This window comes from Adiantum capillus-veneris, chromosome 12, assembly GCF_014529385.1.
Source record: "Adiantum capillus-veneris isolate H3 chromosome 12, ASM1452938v2, whole genome shotgun sequence".
In the NCBI taxonomy this organism is placed as follows: Eukaryota; Viridiplantae; Streptophyta; class Polypodiopsida; order Polypodiales; family Pteridaceae; genus Adiantum; species Adiantum capillus-veneris.
In genome coordinates this window covers 104,569,771-104,590,369 of record NC_140942.1, presented here as the reverse complement: position 1 = coordinate 104,590,369, position 20,599 = coordinate 104,569,771, and the positions used below count along the sequence as shown (strand labels likewise).

General features: G+C 43.3%; 1 protein-coding gene across 5 annotated transcripts; it reads right to left on the bottom strand.

The window, feature by feature from the left end:
- Nucleotides 1-5,274: 5,274 nt before the first annotated feature.
- Nucleotides 5,275-20,307, bottom strand: RAD9 (cell cycle checkpoint control protein family). 5 transcript variants are annotated; one of them, XM_086525511.1, is made up of 10 exons: nucleotides 20,150-20,307; nucleotides 8,161-8,280; nucleotides 7,841-7,949; nucleotides 7,510-7,764; nucleotides 7,307-7,428; nucleotides 7,158-7,222; nucleotides 6,775-7,067; nucleotides 6,060-6,213; nucleotides 5,841-5,920; nucleotides 5,275-5,765 (listed from the first exon to the last, which is right to left on the bottom strand). In XM_086525511.1, the coding sequence occupies exons 1-10, from the start codon at nucleotides 20,252-20,254 to the stop codon at nucleotides 5,605-5,607; spliced, it is 1,464 nt and encodes a 487-aa protein (XP_086381637.1). In that variant the 5' UTR covers nucleotides 20,255-20,307; the 3' UTR covers nucleotides 5,275-5,604. The 5 variants fall into 5 exon arrangements, with proteins under 5 accessions (XP_086381637.1, XP_086381638.1, XP_086381639.1 ...); XM_086525512.1 differs by having other exon boundaries at nucleotides 7,307-7,425; XM_086525513.1 differs by having other exon boundaries at nucleotides 7,841-7,945; nucleotides 20,150-20,288.
- Between the last annotated feature and the right edge of the window lie 292 nt (nucleotides 20,308-20,599).

The following is a 20,599-nucleotide window of genomic DNA, read 5'->3' as shown; positions in this document are numbered from 1 at the left end:
TAAAAACATCCTCGAAGATTCAAACCCTCACACACTCTCGACTTGCAACATGAAAATGTTAGAGAGAGAGAGAGAGAGAGAGAGAGTAGACACAAGATGGAACTAGGACTATGAGCACTAATTGGAACAATGAGAATGTACAAGAGGTGTCTTTATAGACAAGATGCAATGCAATGATGACATCATTAATTGTGTCATAGGATGTTGACTTCATAGCTTAGGTCAAGTCTAGGATTCTAGCACAAGGATGATTCCCACACCTAACATTCCCTCTTTGAGAGCATAGGTGGAGCTAACTTAAGAGATGACACTAAGCTCAAAAAAAAAGTTTTGATTCAAACAAAATGGATGTAGAACTAGCATGGACTCTGGTAGGCTCAAAGGTGATGATGCACGAACATGGCTACCAATAAACTAACAAGGAATAACTTAGAAGCGAAACAAAAGCCACCTTGACTAAGAGGTATGTGTTCAGATGTTTAGAGGTTGAGCCAAAAATATCCTTTAGATGATTCAGAGGCTAGTAAATCCCTCCTAATGAAAAATCCTTAAGGTAAAGCAAAAAAAAAAGTGGTATCTTTAGGTCAATTGATGCAAGAAAGATGCATGGACGGTCTTATCACATGCTTTAAGAGCATGGACATTGTGTATACCAAACTATATGCAAATTTACAGGTCAAGGAAAAACCTTGTGGAAAAAGCCTTTGCAATTATTCATGAAATGCATTAAAAATATTTTTGAATGATTTTAGAAGGCCCAAGAATCCTCCCTTTCAAATGAGTCTTCTATAACTTGCATTTCTTTTTCTGTTGAAGGTCCTCCTCGTCACCTTCAAGATGAGTAGAAACCAATTGAGCATGATGTTGGTCTTGTTGCTTTTCAAACTTCTTGAAGCAATTGTCAATTTTATGACCGAACCTCTTATAGTATGTGCACTTCGTTAGTTTTCCCTTGGTAAGAAAGGCCTTCATTGAATTGGATCACCTCAGACAAGGTCGCGCTCATCATGAGTTGCCGTTTTCCAAACGCCTTCACACATCATCAAGAGTCGATTCCTAGTTTCCCAAAGAGGAAAACACTTTGATACCATGAGAGAGAGAGAGAGAGAGAGAGACTAAACATAAGATGGAACACAACCCTAAGAATGGACCTCTAATCACTAAGCGTCGGAACAATGAGAATGTACAAGAGGTGGCCTTATAGCCAAGATGCAATGTAAAAATGACATCATAGACTATGTCATGGGATGTTGACTTCATACTTAAGTCAGTTTTTGGATGCTAGCAAAGGAATATTTCCCACACCTAACAAAAAACACACTCTAATAAATTTTATGCTTTAGATTCTCTAAGAAACCTCACCCACCACTAGCATGGAAGACTCTTGATTACCCTAGATCACCCTTGCATAGGGTAACCTTAGTTAAGAGGATGATCATGTACTTCTCCAACAACTAAAAAGGATAACCAAACATTCTTGATTCCTCCTACACTACAACAAGAAAAATTCCCAAAGATGGAGTCTCAAAATTGTGTGGAGTGAGCCATGCAAGAAGGATCTCACACCTCACCCATAGCTTACCGCACAACTTGTACAAGTAGCCTATATCTACATATTGGCAAAGCATCACATGTTTTTTTCATTTCTGCACACATAATGTTGATGTCAATGACAAGTAGACATTTTCCACAAGACCTACCTTCCCTATATAGAAACTAATATGCTTTTATGTTTGTTGGTGGTAGGTAATATATGTTGCCTCTACATAAAGTTGCGCCTATACAAAAAAAGGTGAATGCTATGATGTCCATGCTCTACCATTCATGCCACTTAAAAGCAAAGGTTGCACGCTTTGTTTATTTTTCAAAATTGGTGGGTGGACTCAATTTTGGCTTTGTTTTCGACCCCTGCTCTCTATCACATTGTCTATTTCTTGTGATGCCTATGAAGTTCTCTCAAGGGTGGAAAGCAACCTATACACACATTCACACACGCATGCACAGATTGTGCTTTCTATTGTTGTTTTGTGGGTATTTCTCTTGGAGGATTCAATATGTGTAAACTCTTTTTATCATGTGCATTCGAGGTCTATTTGAAAAACCCTTATCAATTAATATTTGAATAATATATTCTACACTTTTCCTCAATTCAATCTATAGGTAACCCTTTAAATGGGGCACTTCTACATGTCAAAGTGGTGGAAAATGGGGATTCTAGAAACACCTTCTATTGAGCTCACATGATATACTTACATATTTCTGAGTGACCCCTTCTAGGTCCGACTTGATCTTTCTACTGCAAAGGAGGTATCAACCATGAAGCGTTCAAGTTTTAACCAAAGGTATACTTTGAGGAGAGTCTGAAGAAGATGGTGGGAAAGAAGTGCCATCATTAAAGTACAAGATTGATGAATAACCTTAGGCAATTTTTTTGTGAAAGACACACTTATGATCTTTTCAGCACCTTTTTTTGTGAAACCATGGATATTGGCATGTTGATCTACTTCCATCCAACTCCCTTGAGTAGAGTTCCTTGGCTTAAACCCCAAAACCCCTTGCCATGTGTGGCATACACGTGGATCCTAGCCACTGACCTAGTTGGGCCTTACCCTCAGAGGACCCTTTTCTTGACAACTAACCTTCCCACCATGTTTTTTTCCTTTCTTCACCCTTGTATTAGTGAGGAAATGAAAGTATTACTCCAAGAAACCAACTTTAGAATGGTAAATCTTGACATGTGAGATGTAAAAGAATGTATGACGGAATGTATGGACCGGATCTCTGCTATCATGGAAATATTCTTTATAGGAATCCATTTTTGTGTGGATCTTAAATATGGTGTAGCTTCTGGAGGTGAGATTGAAGTGCATGCTAGGAGACTCCACCACATTGATCAACTTGAGCATTGGCAAGACCTTTTGAGCACCCATTAACCAGTCTTCACAACCAAGGAGAGCAAAGAAAGGTCATTATTATCAAAGTGCAAACAAGAAGACCGTGTGTAGAAGCCACTATTACTCGTCATGAAGTTTCCTTCCCATCAAACCATATTTATAGTAATCTTCCGGATTGTATTGAGGTTGGGCCAAGGACAAAACGTGTTGCTATCAAAATTCAAGCTAGAACTAGAAGATGTCATGATTGATGGTATGGTGGATGGCACACCCGAGAGTGTGGTAGGGATAGTCAATGTTGCAATAAGAAGTAACGGATTTTGCAAAAAAGGCGATAACACTACACATTGATGGAGCCCAAGAAGCAGAATAAGATGCGCTATAACACATTGTTGCACTCACGTCGGGCTATGAAATGCGGTGCATCTCGAGCCTTGCAAAACTGCCCTACAAAGTGGATGTAGGTACCATAGAAGAACATGTTCCAAAGCCTAGCATTGACATAGAGACAAGGATTTTGGCAATGTCAAAAAGCAACACACATGTACGGCAATCAACTCATTCATGAGAAGTTTACCAAAGGCCCTACCTTGGTGCTGCTTTTTGTCGCCAGTAGACTTTGAAGTGTCATGTTCTTCTATGTTGTCCACATCCGCCATGTAGGAAAGCTTTGTAGGGCTCGGCTTGCACCTGATTCAAACTTTGGGTAAGACTCCAATGATATTCTACACCACATTTTCTTCCTCTTCTTGTGCCTCTCCGATGTGTTGCAATATCGTCTCATTTCAACATTCTAGCACTTCTCTCTATGTAGTGTCGATCACATCCCCATTGCATTCTTGGTTGTGCCACCCACCACCCCATTGATTGCAGCAGCTTACGGTATGCCTTGAAAATCTATGAAGAGCACGTTTGTCCTTGGCAACCACAACACATTATCTACTTGCTAGAAGAATACCAAAATGTGGATTTGTGTGGAGAAGGATTTATAAATAGATGCAAAATAGCAACTTCTGCATACAATCTTCTCTGTTTGCAATTTGATAACAATGACATTTCTTAGTTCTTTAGCATGGACATCTCAAAAGTCAGAGGAGACATTTCTACAAATGCCTCCATTGGTGTATAAAGAACTCCCAAAGAATTTTGGTAATTCCATTTTAGATGCACATGGGAATTCACTCAAATCGTAAAAGTCGGCACCTAAGTGTCATTAAACTAGTGTTAACTTATTTAGGATCCCTACATAGCACTCTACAATATTGATTTTATAATGCATAGTCAATATCCAAAAATGTTAGCCATAGTCTCAAACTAAAATAGTCAATTGTCGAAGCCATTTTGTCAATACCAAACAATGTTAGCACATAATTTATAATGCACATTCAATTGCCCGAGCCATTTTGTCAATATCCAAAAATGTTAGCCATAGTTTCAAACTGATATAGTCAATTGTCGAAGCCATCTCACCAATATCAAACAATGTTAACACATAATTTAGAACTAGTATGACACATCTTTATGATCTCATACTAGCCAAAACCATGGAGTATGATCTGTGCTACCAACACAATGTGTTTTTTGCAATACCTTCTCTAAGGATTTATTATGAGAAACTGTGATGGACAAATCAAGAAAGAGGAGTCATCCGAAATTGGGGTAGAACAAGGCTTTCATCTTATCTGCCAAGCACACCATCTCAAGCAAAGATAAAACTTGAGTCCATAAAATTAGCAACATCGAGAAGGCCAATTTTTCTACATTGTGGATATTTTGTGGTATCAATTTAGCATTGAAAGGGTCTCATCAATGCTTCAATTAGGCCAAAGAAATCTTCAAGGGGGTTTCATAGAAGGTTTTAGCTTTTATACGAGACGGTGTGCCTATTCACATATGTAAGGTGAATCTGGGACACTCCTAAACATGTGTGTAATTCTCGTCGCCAGAAGTAGGGTTCAAAGGTGAAGTCTTTGTCTGAGGTGCAACAAGTAAATGTGTGAATTGTTCTCTTGTGGTGTCTTCACCCTATGAAGATTATGTGTGCTGATATTTTTGTATTCATTGCATTTCTTACACCGGTACATTTTAGAAACTCTCTATGCTCTCTCCACTGACAATTGTGAGTATGGCAAAAAGAAAGAAACTCTATAGAGAAAAATGAAAAAAAAATCGCCATCATTAACTTGCCATGTGGCACTAATCGAAAAGTCTCTTCATAATCTATGCCTTTTTGCTATGCATAACCCTTTGCAACAAGTCGAGCCTTATAGCGATCAATCTCTTTATCCAACGGTCCAAAATTGCTCCCAAGAGTTCCATGCATTACTAACACCTTATGTATGCCAAGAACCTCAGCTTCTAGCAGCTGCAAACAAAAGAGAATGTACAAGAAATGGAATAAGTGCACACACTTCACATTTCATGTCTTTTTTGGCACTATATGGCTCAAGAGCTCAAAGCCCAAGTTTTCAACACAACACCTGTCATCAAACAGTTTGCTTACTTTTACAATTCAGGAGTATGTGCCATTTATATGCCAATCATGTTATGCCATTTGCTAACTTAAATCGGTAAGAAACGTTATCCCACTTCTTTAAGGTGTACTACCTCAAAAGAAGCCTTTTTTTGGCCCTCCATTAATGTAGGTCTTTTTCAGTTTGAGTATGAGATGTCAGCAGCAGACTCCCCTTTCAATGCCCTGCAAAGCCTCCTAGAAGATGCCTCTTCTTTGTGGTGGAGTTGATTGAACACATAGGTCATCACCATCTTCATCGTCATCGTCGTCATGGTCAGTATTTGCACTCAGCCAGTTGCCTGGATTTCTGTTTAGGGTAATGTTCTTATCATGATACATGATTTGTTCTGGCTCACCTGTTGCATGAGAAAGTAGAGGAAAATGAGCAGCCAGACAACTCTATGGAGACCATAACCATCAACCTTACCAACCTAACGCATTGTCACTCCCAGTTTGCCGAGGTGAGCCATGAGGATCCATTCTCATTACACTTAATGAAAGTGGCGGTGACCTACTGACAAATCAAGAAATCACACAGAAAAATGTCATTAAGAGCCTACCTCCTACCAGTCACAAAACTACATGCTTCAGGTGTTTCAATGAAATAGGCCCTAGCAAACAAGCTGATTACAAGCACATTGTCAGGATACAAAGGAGTGCGATTGGCCACATCATTATCCTTTGGCTGCTCCAATTGCTGGCGTTGTAAGCCAACAAGTATCTCTTCACTTGCATCATTGCTGTCTTGCATGTAGGCAGGCTCCCTAGCCACATCTCTATTATCCCAACTCTTTGTGGCACTTCCTGAAGGGATAACAGGAAAACATTTAATGGTGCATTTTATTAGACTTACTCAACAGTGTCGCATGTACCTACTCTGGAACAAAGTTCAAAGTTTCACTTTCTGTGGAAGGGTCACATATGCATTGGTATAGGATTGATTAGCAGACTGCTCTTGAATCTACCCCAAAACAATCAGCAGGACGAGAAGGCCGGCCTCTATTAATAATATTATCAAATGGCTAAGTCCTGCTATTTATGACAGAAAATTACCTCCTTACATCAAAAGCCAACACCACACAAAAGTCTTTAAAACATCGGAATTTCTAATCATGCGGCATAACTGCATAACATTGTGCTTTGTTTGAACTTTTCAATCACCATCACAATATTTACCGTACATAAACGAAGAGCAGGATCATTGCGGTACTCAAAGCATCCTAAAAAGGTTGTACTAGCTGAAGGAACCAAAACATTTGTGGCACAGAAGGCGACCTATACAGGAGCAGCTTACTCTGTTTGTGGATATGCTTCATCTCACTAATGCACTACAAGGCATAGAATTAAATGAAGTTAGCTGCTTACCAGATACCTCAGACCAAATTTTGGTGTGGTCTGAGTGTTCACCAGCAGATTTTTGTGCAGAAGCTGACATTCTCTGCATCCTTTGAGCCGAGGTTTGAGGCCCTGCAGCAGCCTGAGCAGTTGACCTTCTCAATTGTGAAGGTGGTGTTGGATTAGCTCCAGCTTGCAGCTCCGCACCTTCATTGTCTGCTTCTCTCAGCTGGGAGCCAAGCATTGTTGCCAATACAAGGGTTGCATCAAAGTCCACCTGACCCGAGTCATCCAAGCCAAACCTTGGTGCAAGAAGAATTGGTCTGGCAGCGACACCACGGCGTGTGGATCAAATACAATACACACATGCAATCAGAAAGTTCTAACTTGAATAGCTAGATAAAGTTGCTTACTTGCCAGCCTTCTCAAAAAACACATGCATGTCTGCTTCAGAACCTTCACAAAAACTGAGAAAAGCCTGAAAGTTACACAAGAAGAAGTTGGAAACAAAAAGCTAGTTGCCAGATACAAAAGCTCATAGCAAGGCATCAGTGTCCTGAACCTTAAGCTCCTTAAGACTGAACGTAACATCAACTGCAGCACCTTGGTGCACATACTCTTGCAGCTCCTCTGATGGATCAATCCAAAGCTGTGTGTGCAAAGCTCCATCATTATTCTCTGCTGCTGACCAGACAACTATGTTCCTTCAGGTCCCAGAAGCTAACTAAAACAGCATCAGGCAGCAGGTAACTTGCAAAAAAAGACCTTTTATAGGGTCAATATAGCTCCTTAACTCTACTGCCTTTCCATCTGAAGAAGTCTTTGAGCCCACAGAAGACATCGGTGAAGCTTCTGTGGCAATGATGGTGATCTCTTGAAGTGAAGATTGGAAATTGCCAAGAAGTCGAGTGAGGTCACAAGGCTTGACAACAAGACGGCTTGGAAAGGTTTCACGGTCCAAGACAACATGCTGCATATCAGGGTCATTGGCACATGTGATCCAGTAACTTTTTCTAATCCCTGCAGCAAAACGAACTCACATCCACTGAGACTACGGTGTCTTGCCCGTCACAGTACAGAAGTAACTAAATCTTACCATGCAAGCATTCCAAAGTCCATTGCAATTTTGTGGCCGCAAGGTCCGGTAAAATGATGGCTATTCGCTCCATGCTAGTTGGTGGCAATCTGAAAACTGTGCAAACTGCCTTGAAGTAGGGCACAGAAATTAAGACTGGCCCTTTTATAACAGAACTTCCATTTTGATACGTGGTGTGCACAATTTAAGTAGCCATCTCTCCAAATAGTTCTCAAAAGTGATCCTTCTAGATTTAAACCGCACACCCTTGATGCAGTTGAGATTCTTTTCAGAACTCAACTTTGAACATTCATATACAAACAAGCGTTTCTGAGACGCACCTTCAAAAGCACACCACATTGCGCAACAGGAACAAGTAATCGATATGTGTCGAAAAACTGAGCCTTGAAAGATATTGCCAAATAAGCTGAGCGTGACGAATTCAGTGTCCGCAAAATGAGCTGTTCATACAACAATCCCATAAAAATGATTCAAAAACTGCCCTAAAATAAAGATGGTACATTTACACTCTTGACTGTTCATGAAGATGAATTAATGAGGACTGAATGCGTATGCATCAATCTGTAAATATAAAGCTCTATATCCGATTGATTCTTTTCAAGCGGTTGCCTGTCAATCCTTCTTGCTTTGGCAGAACATCTGTGCACACATACTGCAAAAGGAGCAAGCTGTAGGATTACTTTAAGCTTGGCCATGTGCCTTCGACAAATCTTGTGGCGGCATTGCTAGTAGTACGCACCACTAACATGGAGAGTAGTACTACAGGATTGACCTTGCTCAAAGAGCACATCGCATGAATACAATTACGGAGGAAGAATACAATTACGGAGGCTCTTCAGAAGAAACAAAGACAGAAACAAAGCAAGAAGCTAAACAAAAGCCATAGCAAAAAGGGAATGTTCAATGCCGAAAAACCCCCAGAACACAAAAATACATTCTGGAACTATCTAGTGAGCCAATATGCACCGCAGTGGACATGTTCCATGTCTCAGTCTCTTACTTGCCATAGTCTTTCCAAACGTTACAAATCGAATTTTGCTTATTTGGAACACCCCATCCCCAATGCAGTGTGGCAGTGGGGGTTTATTTCAGTAATAAAGTGACATCCACGTCAGCAACACAAAGTCGCTAAGATCGTCGTGTAGTACCGGCTTCACACCAATCGGGTGGAAAATCTGAGGTTGGTGAATCTGCAATGTCACATGGACGAGGCAACACGTGCCAACGGAAAAGAACAGACCGAACAACTTTAAGCACTTCAAATAACAACTGGACTGAAAGAGATAGAGAGTGCACGACACACGAGATGGGGAGTGGCGGAGTTCCACCCCGAGAGAGAGTACTGGCCCCAAACCTTGGCGCCCCTTCCGGTATTTCTTTATATTGCTTGAACTCAATACAACGCCGGTACTCCACGCACTGCACCTTCACCCGGAAACATGCCAGAGAATGAGCCCTTAGCTCATATTTTAAAGGCCCTTGGCCATGAAAACCAATTACATGAAAAGCTTCAAGTACTAAAAGCACCTGTTTCCAAAAGCTGATGCTAAAAGCTATCAGTGCATTTCACGGAAATCCGTACAACTGTCACATCATCAACGTAAAACGCAAAAATCCGTATTGTTAGCCGCGTGGCAGTGCCAACGCAAAACGCGGATGTCCGTATAGCTGCCACGTCATCATGCTAACGCACAATCTTCTGAGGGTGGATCTGCTTTATTTAATATCTTTAGGTCACTTGGGCCCCATCGAAAGAGGTCCCATAAGTTGGTGGGAACCTCTTTTAAAAATAGGCCACTCGGCAAGACTTTGCAGGTTGGTAAAACTTCTTTTGCTGCTTTTGTTGCTTCTACTACTTCTAGGTTTTAGGCCTCTCGGTCAAGATCTATAGGTTGGCTCCGTTCTTTAGTGGCTTGACATGTCAGCAGTTTGTGCCATGCCCCCTTCTTGAAAGACAAAAAAAAATCGTCCGCAATTATAGCAGATCTACAAAACAACTCAAGTTAGCTCAAAAATTTACAAGGATCATTCCGAGGAACAATCCGAGGGGCAATCAGTTTTCTCAATCTAGATTGGAGCTCTTGATATCCTGGGTCGTTGGCTTCCCAAAAAAATCTCATCCAATAAGGAGTCTCATTCAAGATTGGAGCTCTTAATATTCCGGCGTAGTAAAATTAGCCATCACACCTAGACCGTGCTGATCTCCAACAGGTGTCTTGATGCATTAGCAATATTCACTTGTTGGCACATCACAATGCAACACAAATGCTCACATATGCATGTTACATGACACAAAAAGGTCCGGGCCATGAGTTCAGAGGACTGATACAACCAAACGCTCCCCAGACCGTAGCTTGCATTGCTTGGAGGTTCAAGCATACAACCAAACGCTCCCTAGACATCCCATCTGCGTCGTTTGGAGATTTTCTAGCATACAATAAAACGCTCCCTAGACATCTCGTCTGCATCATTCTGAGGTTTTCACGCATACAACGAAACGCTCCCCAGACATTCCGTCTGCGTCGTTCCGAGGTTTTCCAGAATACAACGAAACGCTCCCCGGACATCTCGTCTGCATCGTTCGGAGGTTCAAGCAATACCAAAACAACATTTCTTACTACTCCACCCTTAAGTAAATCACCAAGCATTGAAACGAGTATTAAAAGCAGAATCAAACAATTCAAATCGGCATCAAGACAGATTCAAAACAAATACCATCCATTTCAAACAAGATCACCAAACAAGTTCTCAAACAAATTTACAAGACTCCTAAATCAAACTGAAAAAGAATTCTCAACATCAGTCGAGATCAAAAGTTGACAAGCCTTCCGCCTAGAATCCTGCAAAAAAATTAGGGATAGATTTTCTTTCATCATATTGTAGCCGACTGCAACATGGTCCATAAGCTCTTGAATAGTTGAAACAAGCCTCAACAGACGGTGTTCTTGTAGTAGTGATGATAGTCCAATGACATAGCAATCACATTGGGCCTCCAAGGTTATCGGTTTGAGAAGAGACCTACTGAGAGATATGAAAAAAAATCAAGTCGTAATCTACTAGGGTTTCAGTGGCAAGCATTTCAGGATACCCCACTCTACCAGAAGCTGCACTTCGAAGGAAAATGTTTGAAGGCATGTAACTTCGGGCCAAAAATTTTCTTAAAAGATTGCCAACTATCTATCAATGATCATGGTTGTATGAGTGTAGATAATAAACTATGGACTCTAATTATTATGCTCAACTCAATTTTCAGCCGATTCGATATATTGGAGTGTGGAGAGACGATGAACTTTCATGAGCCGTCCCATCCATGCGATGGCCGCCATGCTTCATCTTCTCTACAAGTCGCCAAAGCTATGGTGTGATACCTTTCTCAGCACAAAACAATCTGAGTATGTTGGGCTCATGTTTTCAGAGGATGATCAACTTCAGATAGACAGAAAGTCGACCAACTACATGAACGGCATCGGCACTCCTTTTACGAGGGCAGTAGCCTCAAGGAAGGAAGCCACAAAGTTTCCGTTGACGTGGTGGCACTCTTATGGGAGGGTTGGTCTTCCTAACCTCTCATGCCTTGCTCTTCGTGTTCTTTCTCAAGTAGGAATCCATTTTACTTTTTCATCTTTATATTATAAGGCGACCATAAATTCCACTTACTTAATTCCGTGCCCAAAATTGCTCGGCTGGAGCATGTGAGCGCAATTGGAGCTCTTACTCTCTCATTCACATGAAGATTCGAAATCGCCTTAGCACTTCTTAGTCGGAGAAGTTGGTGTTTTGTAGAGCTAACATGAGGCTCGTGCGGAGTTACCAATCTTTGGGGCAATCCAAACCGGTAAATGATTTGGCGTATGGCTGCTGGCATAAACACATATTATAACTTTTTGTTCACTACCGTTTATTTTACTCTTCAACAAGTGGATGTGACACAGCTCAAGATGGTAGATAATCCTGCTCGAGAGGAGGTGGAAGACAGATTAGAGACGAGCAGGAGGTGATTCTCAGAGAGCTGCATAGAGAGCTTGAGAGTGTGGATCGTCGTGTGACTAGATCATGTGCACGAGCTCTCAGCATTCCTCTACGCCCCACGCTTCCAAATCCAAACACTCTGAGACAAGAGAGTATTCGCAGGGGGAAGCTTCGTATTTGCTCGCACACGAGCAAATGAAGTTGTCCAGCTCACAGCGAGATTGCTGATTTCTCTGAGAAGGCTAGCGATGCAGAGGTGCTTGTTCCAGATGCCACTGTTGTTGAGCCAGAGTTTGATGAAGAGGGCAATGTCCATGATGACGGGGACATGCTCTCTTCAAACGATTCATCTTCAACATCTGACACAGACTTTTGAGGCTCTAGGCATGCCGCCTAATAGCCTATGTGCATGCTTTAGAGAGCAGCAGACTTTGAAGTTTGATTGTGTTTCATTATTTTGATTAAGTTTGTATGGCATATACAATGTCAGCTTGTGGCTGATGCCACAGACATTATGCTTGTAGTTGAGTTTGTACCTGTGTTTCATTTTTTTGTTTCAGTTTGTATGGCATATACAGTGCCGGCTTCTAGCTGACGACATAGACAGTATGCTTGTCGTTGAACTTGGTTTTATGATTTATCATTGAGGCTTGAGGCCTCAAAGTTTTATATCCAATTATCAATATGTTCATTTTCAGCATTGTAATGTAAATTTATTTGAGTCTATGGGTTTTTCATTAAAACATGGGTTTTTAACAAATGGTATGTACCTATTACGTACCTGAAAGGTGGTTCACTACGGTAGTACGTTCTGTACGTACCTAAAACATGTTGTACACTATGTACCATTGGCCCTTTAAAAAGTCAATTAGACCCGGTTTATGGACCAGGTTGGCACAACCCGTTCCCGGGGGGGGGGATGTCAATGTTGATGTGTGTGTGTGTGTGTGTGTGTGTGTGTGTGTGTGTGTGTGTGTGTGTGTCTTGTTTGATAGAATTTACAGGTGGGAAACCTCAAAGCGAGGAAAACCCACAGAAAGAAAGGGATACAAAAAGCAGAGCCTTATGAGGCTCAGAAGGCTAGAAACAGTCAAAGTAAATCCTATAGGTATCAAGAGTGATGTCTCCAGTGTTGTTAGGTGCAGCGGAATGAATGTTGTATTTTCTCAAGATTAGTGATCTTTATTGCTCAAGGTTCCTTTTAGTTCTTTAGGGAAAGAGAGAGCTTTCCGTCTTATGGAGAGTGTGGTGATCACGAACAAAGTGAGTGGATCTTGTGCGTGCAAGTGAATGAGACTGAGAGAAGGAGAGAGAAGAGATACGACACCCGAGAGGTTGTAAAACCCTCCTCCGAAGGCCCCACTCTCGTCGGCGAGAGTGGTCTATTCTTGGATTGCACAAAAGTGTACAATGCGTATGCAATGGACTATGCAACTTGGTCTATGCCGATGACGACGACGGTGACGATGACGACGACGACGACGACGACGATGATGACGATGACGACGACGACGACGATGGCTGAAATCTGAGATATTCTAATCGCTGAATTTCGGGACTGTTTCGGTGGCTGAAAATGACTGTTTTGGCTGCATTTTCTTGGCTGAAAAATGAGGTTTCTTAGGGCTGAAAACTGATGGTCTTTACGGGCTGAATCTGCTACACTTTAGGTGAAAAATGCCGGTCTTAATTTGTTGCTGAAATCCAAAAACGCCAGGGGCTGAAATTGGTCCTTCTGTCGCCGGGGTTCTGCAAATGCAAAAACGCTAGGCTGATCTGTTGTGTCGTGATGACGCCGGGGCCGGTCTGCTGTGCACAAATCGCCAAGGCTGATCTGATGCAAAAACGCCTTCTGTGGAGAAAACGCCAGAGTAGTCGCGGGGTTGGTCTTGCTGAGAAGTTGCCTGTTGAGTAAGGTGCTCCTGCTACCTCTTCTGCCATTTAGTGCTAACTTGGGTTTGCTTATATAGAAACTTAGCAAAATTGCACTACCTACTTTTGTTGGGAAGTCACCTAAAAATAATAAGTGAAAATCCCAATAAATAGGAAAATAGGCTAAATGCACTGGAAAATTCCCCTAACTGATGCGAATGGATTTTGATGGGAATTCCGATGATCATGTTGTGTGCAACCGGAGGATATGCATCTATGCTAAGTGACTGGGCATGCACGGTCTACGAATAGACTCACAAAAGTGCCAGATCACTTCTAATCTAGACTTGACTGAACTGACTGAACCCTGCTGTGGTGTAGCTTGTCCACGGACACATAGGGTTGGGATGTGTCACGTGACATCCCCTCCTTTTCAAAGTGAGGTACTGGTACCGAACTGTATGGCATTGAGGGAGATCGCCAACAGCATCCGGAATCCTGGAAGGGACTCTTCGTCGGCCCACTCTGATGTGTGGGTCGTGCGGTACTTGAACTTCATAAATGTTTGCAACGCTTGCTTCTTTGGGCCGCGCCGAAAGCGACACAAAGTCTTCTGAATCTCCTTTCTTGCTTCAACTTCGTCTAGAGTCCTGCTTCTTTCGTCTTCAAGAATCTCCATGGCTGAAAATTCCTGAAACCATCTCCAACACAAAACCATGAACATACCCATTCCATGTAAAGTGAAGGAAAAAAATATTGTCTTCTCTAAAGACTGTGTATGCAATGGCGATGAACATAGAGACGGAGTGGCAACCCGTTCATCAAACACATGCAAACCATGAGATCGAATCTTTTCTGTTTGATCGAAATCAATCAACTGTGGCAATTCACAATGGAAATGCCCATGCTTCGTGCTCATACTATCATGTGCTCCCTCGGAAACTGTGTCATGCCAAGGAAGAGACATGGAATGTGACTTCCTGACATACAAACTTTGCAGCTTTTCCTGAACAATCCGCATACATTCGTGCTCATCCATGAGAGAAACGTGCTCAACATGCAATATGTCATGCCTAGGAAAAGGGATCACATAACGATGTTGACTTAAATACAGGGAACCTTCACGAATGAAACACTCGAACAATGCGTGCGTATCAATCGTGCGAACACATAGTACTTCCTGTGAGGGCTCTTTGGACCAAGGCTGGAGAACCAAGATCGGTTCGTCCTGAATGACCGAATGGTCCTGTGGGGGTTCTTTGGACCTCGACTCGAAAGCCAAGATCGGATCTTCGTGATTGATCGAATCTACAACGAGGTTAGCTTCGCTAGAAAAAGCATCCACTAACACATCATCCTTGTGAACAATCACATCATCTTCATGCAACTCATCATGCTTGTGAGAAATCACATCTTGATCATGCAATTCATCGTGCTTGTCATTGTCATCCAAATCATTATGCAAAGCATTGGCATCCAAATCATCATGCTTATCATTGTGCTTCAAATCATCATCATGCTTCACACAATCATGCAAATCCTGTGTGTCATGCTTTGGAGAAGAAGAGACTGAGAGAGTCTTCTTTTCCCGAATTTGTTGCATCTGTGTTTGTAGTCGAGAAAAGAGTCGCAACATCTCTTGCATTCTTGCTTTGGTCTCGCGATCAAATCTTGCTTGACTTTCTCTCTCTTCCAAGTCGAACTGACGCTCTATGGCTGCCATTTCTTCTTCGTAGGCCTTTCTGTCTGCTTCTCTTGCTTGGTCCAACTCCTCCATAGGAGTTAGTGCAATCTTTGTAGTAGATGGAAAAGGGGGAGGGTCGGAAAAACCTCCTGGTGGGGAAAATTCTTCTTCGCCTCTCATGCTCATCACCTCCAAGCGAAGTATCCATTCCGCTTCGAGTGATGATCATTCTGCAATCGTGGTTCTTTTGGGTTCTTGGGGGTTCTTGAGTTCACGAGGAACTTGGGTTCTTGGGGGTCTTGGGTTCTTGAGGTCCTTGATTCGTGAGAATCTAGGGTTCTTGAGGTTCTTGAGGTTCTTGAGTTATTGAGTCTTGGGTTCTTGGGGTTCTTGAGGTTTCCTTTCGTTTGCAAATCGCGTTAGAGAAGGATCTTCTCTTCACCCGTGTTCTACCCTTTTCTGCGGGCGCACCCCTTGGCGGCCTTGCGCTCACACCAAGGTTGCTTTTTCCCACCTCACGTCGATTGGCCGGCCGCTAAGTGCACAGTCCGCTCTCAATGAGTGAAAAGAGACACAAGGGGAGGCTGGACAAGCCCTTCTTTCTTGGGATTCCTGTCACTCTTCAACAAAACACGATTAGGAATCGCCACGCCCAAGTAAACTTGGGTTCGTGCGATCGCAACAAGCAAAAAAAAATCTTGTGGTTCTTGTGGTTCTTTCCTTGAGTAATGCAAAACACTTCCAAAGCTCTGATACCAATGTTAGGTGCAGCGGAATGAATGTTGTATTTTCTCAAGATTAGTGATCTTTATTGCTCAAGGTTCCTTTTAGTTCTTTAGGGAAAGAGAGAGCTTTCCCTCTTATGGAGAGTGTGGTGATCACGAACAAAGTGAGTGGATCTTGTGCGTGCAAGTGAATGAGACTGAGAGAAGGAGAGAGAAGAGATACGACACCCGAGAGGTTGTAAAACCCTCCTCTGAAGGCCCCACTCTCGTCGGCGAGAGTGGTCTATTCTTGGATTGCACAAAAGTGTACAATGCGTATGCAATGGACTATGCAACTTGGTCTATGCCGATGACGACGACGGTGACGATGACGACGACGACAACGATGACGACGACGACGACGATGGCTGAAATCTGAGATCTTCTAATCGCTGAATTTCGGGACTGTTTCGGTGGCTGAAAATGACTGTTTCGGCTGCGTTTTCTTGGCTGAAAAATGAGGTTTCTTAGGGCTGGAAACTGATGGTCTTTACGGGCTGAATCTGCTACACTTTAGGTGAAAAATGCCGGTCTTAATTTGCTGCTGAAATCCAAAAACGCAAGGGGCTGAAATTGGTCCTTCTGTCGCCGGGGTTCTGCAAATGCAAAAACGCTAGGCTGATCTGCTGTGTCGTGATGACGCCGGGGCTGATCTGCTGTGCACAAATCGCCAAGGCTGATCTGATGCAAAAACGCTAGGTCTTCTGTGGAGAAAACGCCAGAGTAGTCGCGGGGTTGGTCTTGCTGAGAAGTTGCCTATTGAGCAAGGTGCTCCTGCTGCCTCTTCTGCCATTTAGTACTAACTTGGGTTTGCTTATATAGAAACTTAACAAAATTGCCCTACCTACTTTTGTTGGAAAGTCACTTAAAAATAATAAGTGAAAATCCCAATAAATAGGAAAATAGGCTAAATGCACTGGAAAATTCCCCTAACTGATGCGAATGGATTTTGATGGGAATTCCGATGATCATGCTGTGTGCAACCGGAGGATATGCATCTATGCTAAGTGACTGGGCATGCACGGTCTACGAATAGACTCACAAAAGTGCCAGATCACTTCTAATCTAGACTTGATTGAACTGACTGAACCCTGCTGTGGTGTAGCTTGTCCACGGACACAAAGGGTTGGGATGTGTCACGTGACAAGTGTCATAAGCCGAATGCAGAGCTTGACAAAGAGATAATGTGAAATAGGGAAAGGGGTCAACATAAGTGCCTTGGAACATTAAGGAGTTCCTATGGTGCAAGATGGCCCACAAAGTCCAAAATCTGACCCAGGTGAAGAACATCACAAACTGAGATTGCGGTGACTGGAGCACCTCAAAAAGCCAAAAGTGTCACGTGCGCATTTCACTTGCGCCACGTGGACACGCTTCTGCCATAGTCTAGCATGAGTCTTAGCTTAGGACTGAGCCTGGCACCTTTGTGAGCCTCTAGTAGGACGTGCATGTCCAGGCCAGTCACACTTGCATACCCTCTCTTGCACAAGAACAGTCATTTCATCATGCAAGCATTTTACCGCGCGAACCACCTTTTATAAGTCATTTTATTAAAAGTGACTTTTGGAATTCTTTTTGTAAGTTTGTTGGGAAAGTAGGTAAGGCAAATTGCTACAGATCTATAAAAGAAACCCATTGGGCACTCAGTAGAAGCAGAAGAAGCAAGACACAGAAGGGCAGGCACCCGCAGCAGAGCAGGCAGGCACCCACAGGTCCCAGCATTTTCTCAAGAATCAGCCCAGCTTTTGCAGTTTTAAGCCTTGATGCCGTCGTCGTCGACACCGTCGTCGTCTTCGACATCATCATCGTCATCGCAGTCCCAGACTTGACAACGACACCACAGTCGTCATCGTCACAGTCACCATCGTCGTCGTCGTCGTCGTCGTCGTCGTCGTCGACATAGATGAGCAACACCCGTCGTTGACATCATCGTCTTCGACACAGAACTGTCGTCGACTTCACCGTCATCGACAAAGAATCATCGTCGGCTTTACCATCTTCGACATAGTACCGTCGTCAACAAAGACCCTTGGTACCTCGTCTTCGACATAGAACCCGTAGTACCCATCGTCGACATCATCATCATCAACACAGACCCATCCTGACCTCGTCATCGACATAGAACCTCAGTACCTCAGTACCCCTTCAGTACATCAGTACCCAGTCCCCAGCATCAGTATCCATTAGCATCAGCATCATTGTAGTAGCATTTGTGCAAGAATAAAGAAATTACTTGCTCTGGCAACAGAGCAAGGGGGCCCTTGAGGGTTGGGACCCGACATCCTTGTGTCGTCTCTTTTCTCTCTCTCGTCATCTCTTTCGTTCAGTTCAGTTCAATTCTTTCAAGTGAAGTAAAGTGTCCCTTGTGTTTGTTTGCGGAGTACTAGATCCGAGCAAAATCCTTATTCTCTTTCGTTGCACCTGACATTGGTATTAGAGCTCTGTGCGTGCTTTGGCTTCGCGAACTCAAGGGAAGAACCATCAAGAACCTAAAGAACAACCTCAAGAACCAAGAACCCCAAGGAACCCTAGAAGAGCCATCGAGCCCAAGAACCCAAGGAACCTCTCCCAAAAAAATTTTCCTTGAAGAATCTTTGAGTCCCGACCATGGATTTACCAAATTCCATCTTCATTGCCATGTCTTTGAAAGAAGATCGCCATCGGATACACGAGAACCCAGATCTTGAGTACCAAGATCTCCTAGCTTTGTACGCGGATATGGAAGGAGTTGGAGACAAGATCCCTAACCTCTTCTACATTCGCATTCGCATGTAGCGTGCATCCATTTCCCTCGTCATTGAACCTTTAGAAAGGACTCCGGAACCACACCTCAGTCCATCAGCACCGGTAATGTTTTCACCATAGTCAGTGTTCGGGGAACAGCTCTTGCTACAGCAAGCAGAGTCAGCACTATCTGGTATAGAGCCCAGGCTGATATTCGGCAATCGTAGTAAGGCTTAACAGTGACCCTTACATGGTGTTTGCATCGCCAACAGTACCCACAGCACCCAGAGCACCCACAGTTCTGGAGGAATCTGCATTGGTTTGTGCATCCACGGCATCAGAAGCATTCAGCAGTCTGCATCAGAAGTACAGAAAGAAGTTCGACAGATGTGCCTCACTTTCAACAGGGGGGGATGTCACGTGCGCACTTCACTTGCGCCACGTGGACACGCTTCTGCCATAGTCTAGCATGAGTCTTAGCTTAGGACTAAGCCTGGCACCTTTGTGAGTCTCTAGTAGGACGTGCATGTCCAGGCCAGTCACACTTGCATACCCTCTCTTGCACAAGAACAGTCATTTCATCATGCAAGCATTTTACCGCGCGAACCACCTCTTATAAGTCATTTTATTAAAAGTGACTTTTGGAATTCTTTTTGTAAGTTTGTTGGGAAAGTAGGTAGGGCAAATTGCTAAAGATCTATAAAAGAAACCCATTGGGCACTCAGTAGAAGCAGAAGAAGCAGGACACAGAAGGGCAGGCACCCACACGTCCCAGTGTTTTCTCAAGAATCAGCCCAGCGTTTGCAGTTTTCAACCTTGACGCCGTCGTCATCAACACCATCGTCGTCTTCGACATCGTCATCGTCATCGCAGTCCCGGACTTGACAACGACACCACAGTCGTCATCGTCACAGTCACCATCATCGACGTCGTTGTCGTCGTCGACATAGATGAGCAGCACCCGTCGTTGACATCATCGTCTTCTTTGAGAGGTATGTTACAAGCTGCTATATGATAGGTCTTTCGGCCATTTGCGAGCATTAAATACCTCTCTCTCTCTCTCTCTCTCTCTCTCTCTCTCTCTCTCTCTCTCTCTCTCTCTCTCTCTCTCTCTCTCTCTCTCTCTCTCTCTGTGTGTGTGTGTGTGTGTGTGTGTGTGTGGTGATGATGCTAATGCTTGACCACTTAGTCAAAGTCCCATTACCATGTCCCACAGGACCAGCCAAACAAACTTATACAGAAAAAAGACCTCCCTCTCTCCCTCTCTCTCTCTCTCTCGGGGTACAAAGAAGAGACCTTTTCCGGAAGAGCTTCGATAAGAAGCTCGTTACCAATTCTAGCCAAGCAAGTGACGGCTCTATGGAAGGCCTTGATCTGATTACCGGCGAGCAGACACTCCATGGCGCGAAATCTACCTTCGAAATGAACTGAACTCGAACTATGAACTGAATACTCCTCTTTTTTTTTTTGGGGGGGGGGGGGGGGGCCGCGGGCTCCCATTCTCCACGTTGTGGGTTCGATCCTCCGAGGTGGGAGGGGAGTCAAGGAGTACTGTAGATCTTGGGCAAAGTACTACTTATTTTCCGAGTTTACTTTGCCCAAGATCTACAGTACTCAATCATCCCATCGTAGGTTCCATCTCCTCCCATGCCCATGTGAGATATAGTTGAGGGGGGGTTACTCACTATCTATCTAGCATGGGGTCGCTCAAAGCTCACACACATCGAAATTTGAAGATCATCACTC

What these genes read in the sequence shown, in the direction of transcription:
- RAD9 (XM_086525511.1), bottom strand. Translation starts at nt 20,254, where the DNA reads ATGGAGTGTCTGCTCGCCGGTAATCAGATCAAGGCCTTCCATAGAGCC. An exon ending in TCGAAGCTCTTCCGGAAAAG is followed by an intron (nt 8,281 to 20,149) that starts GTCTCTTCTTTG and finishes TTGTATGAACAG; the next exon opens with CTCATTTTGCGGACACTGAA. An exon ending in AATTTGGTCTGAGGTATCTG is followed by an intron (nt 6,214 to 6,774) that starts GTAAGCAGCTAA and finishes TTATCCCTTCAG; the next exon opens with GAAGTGCCACAAAGAGTTGG.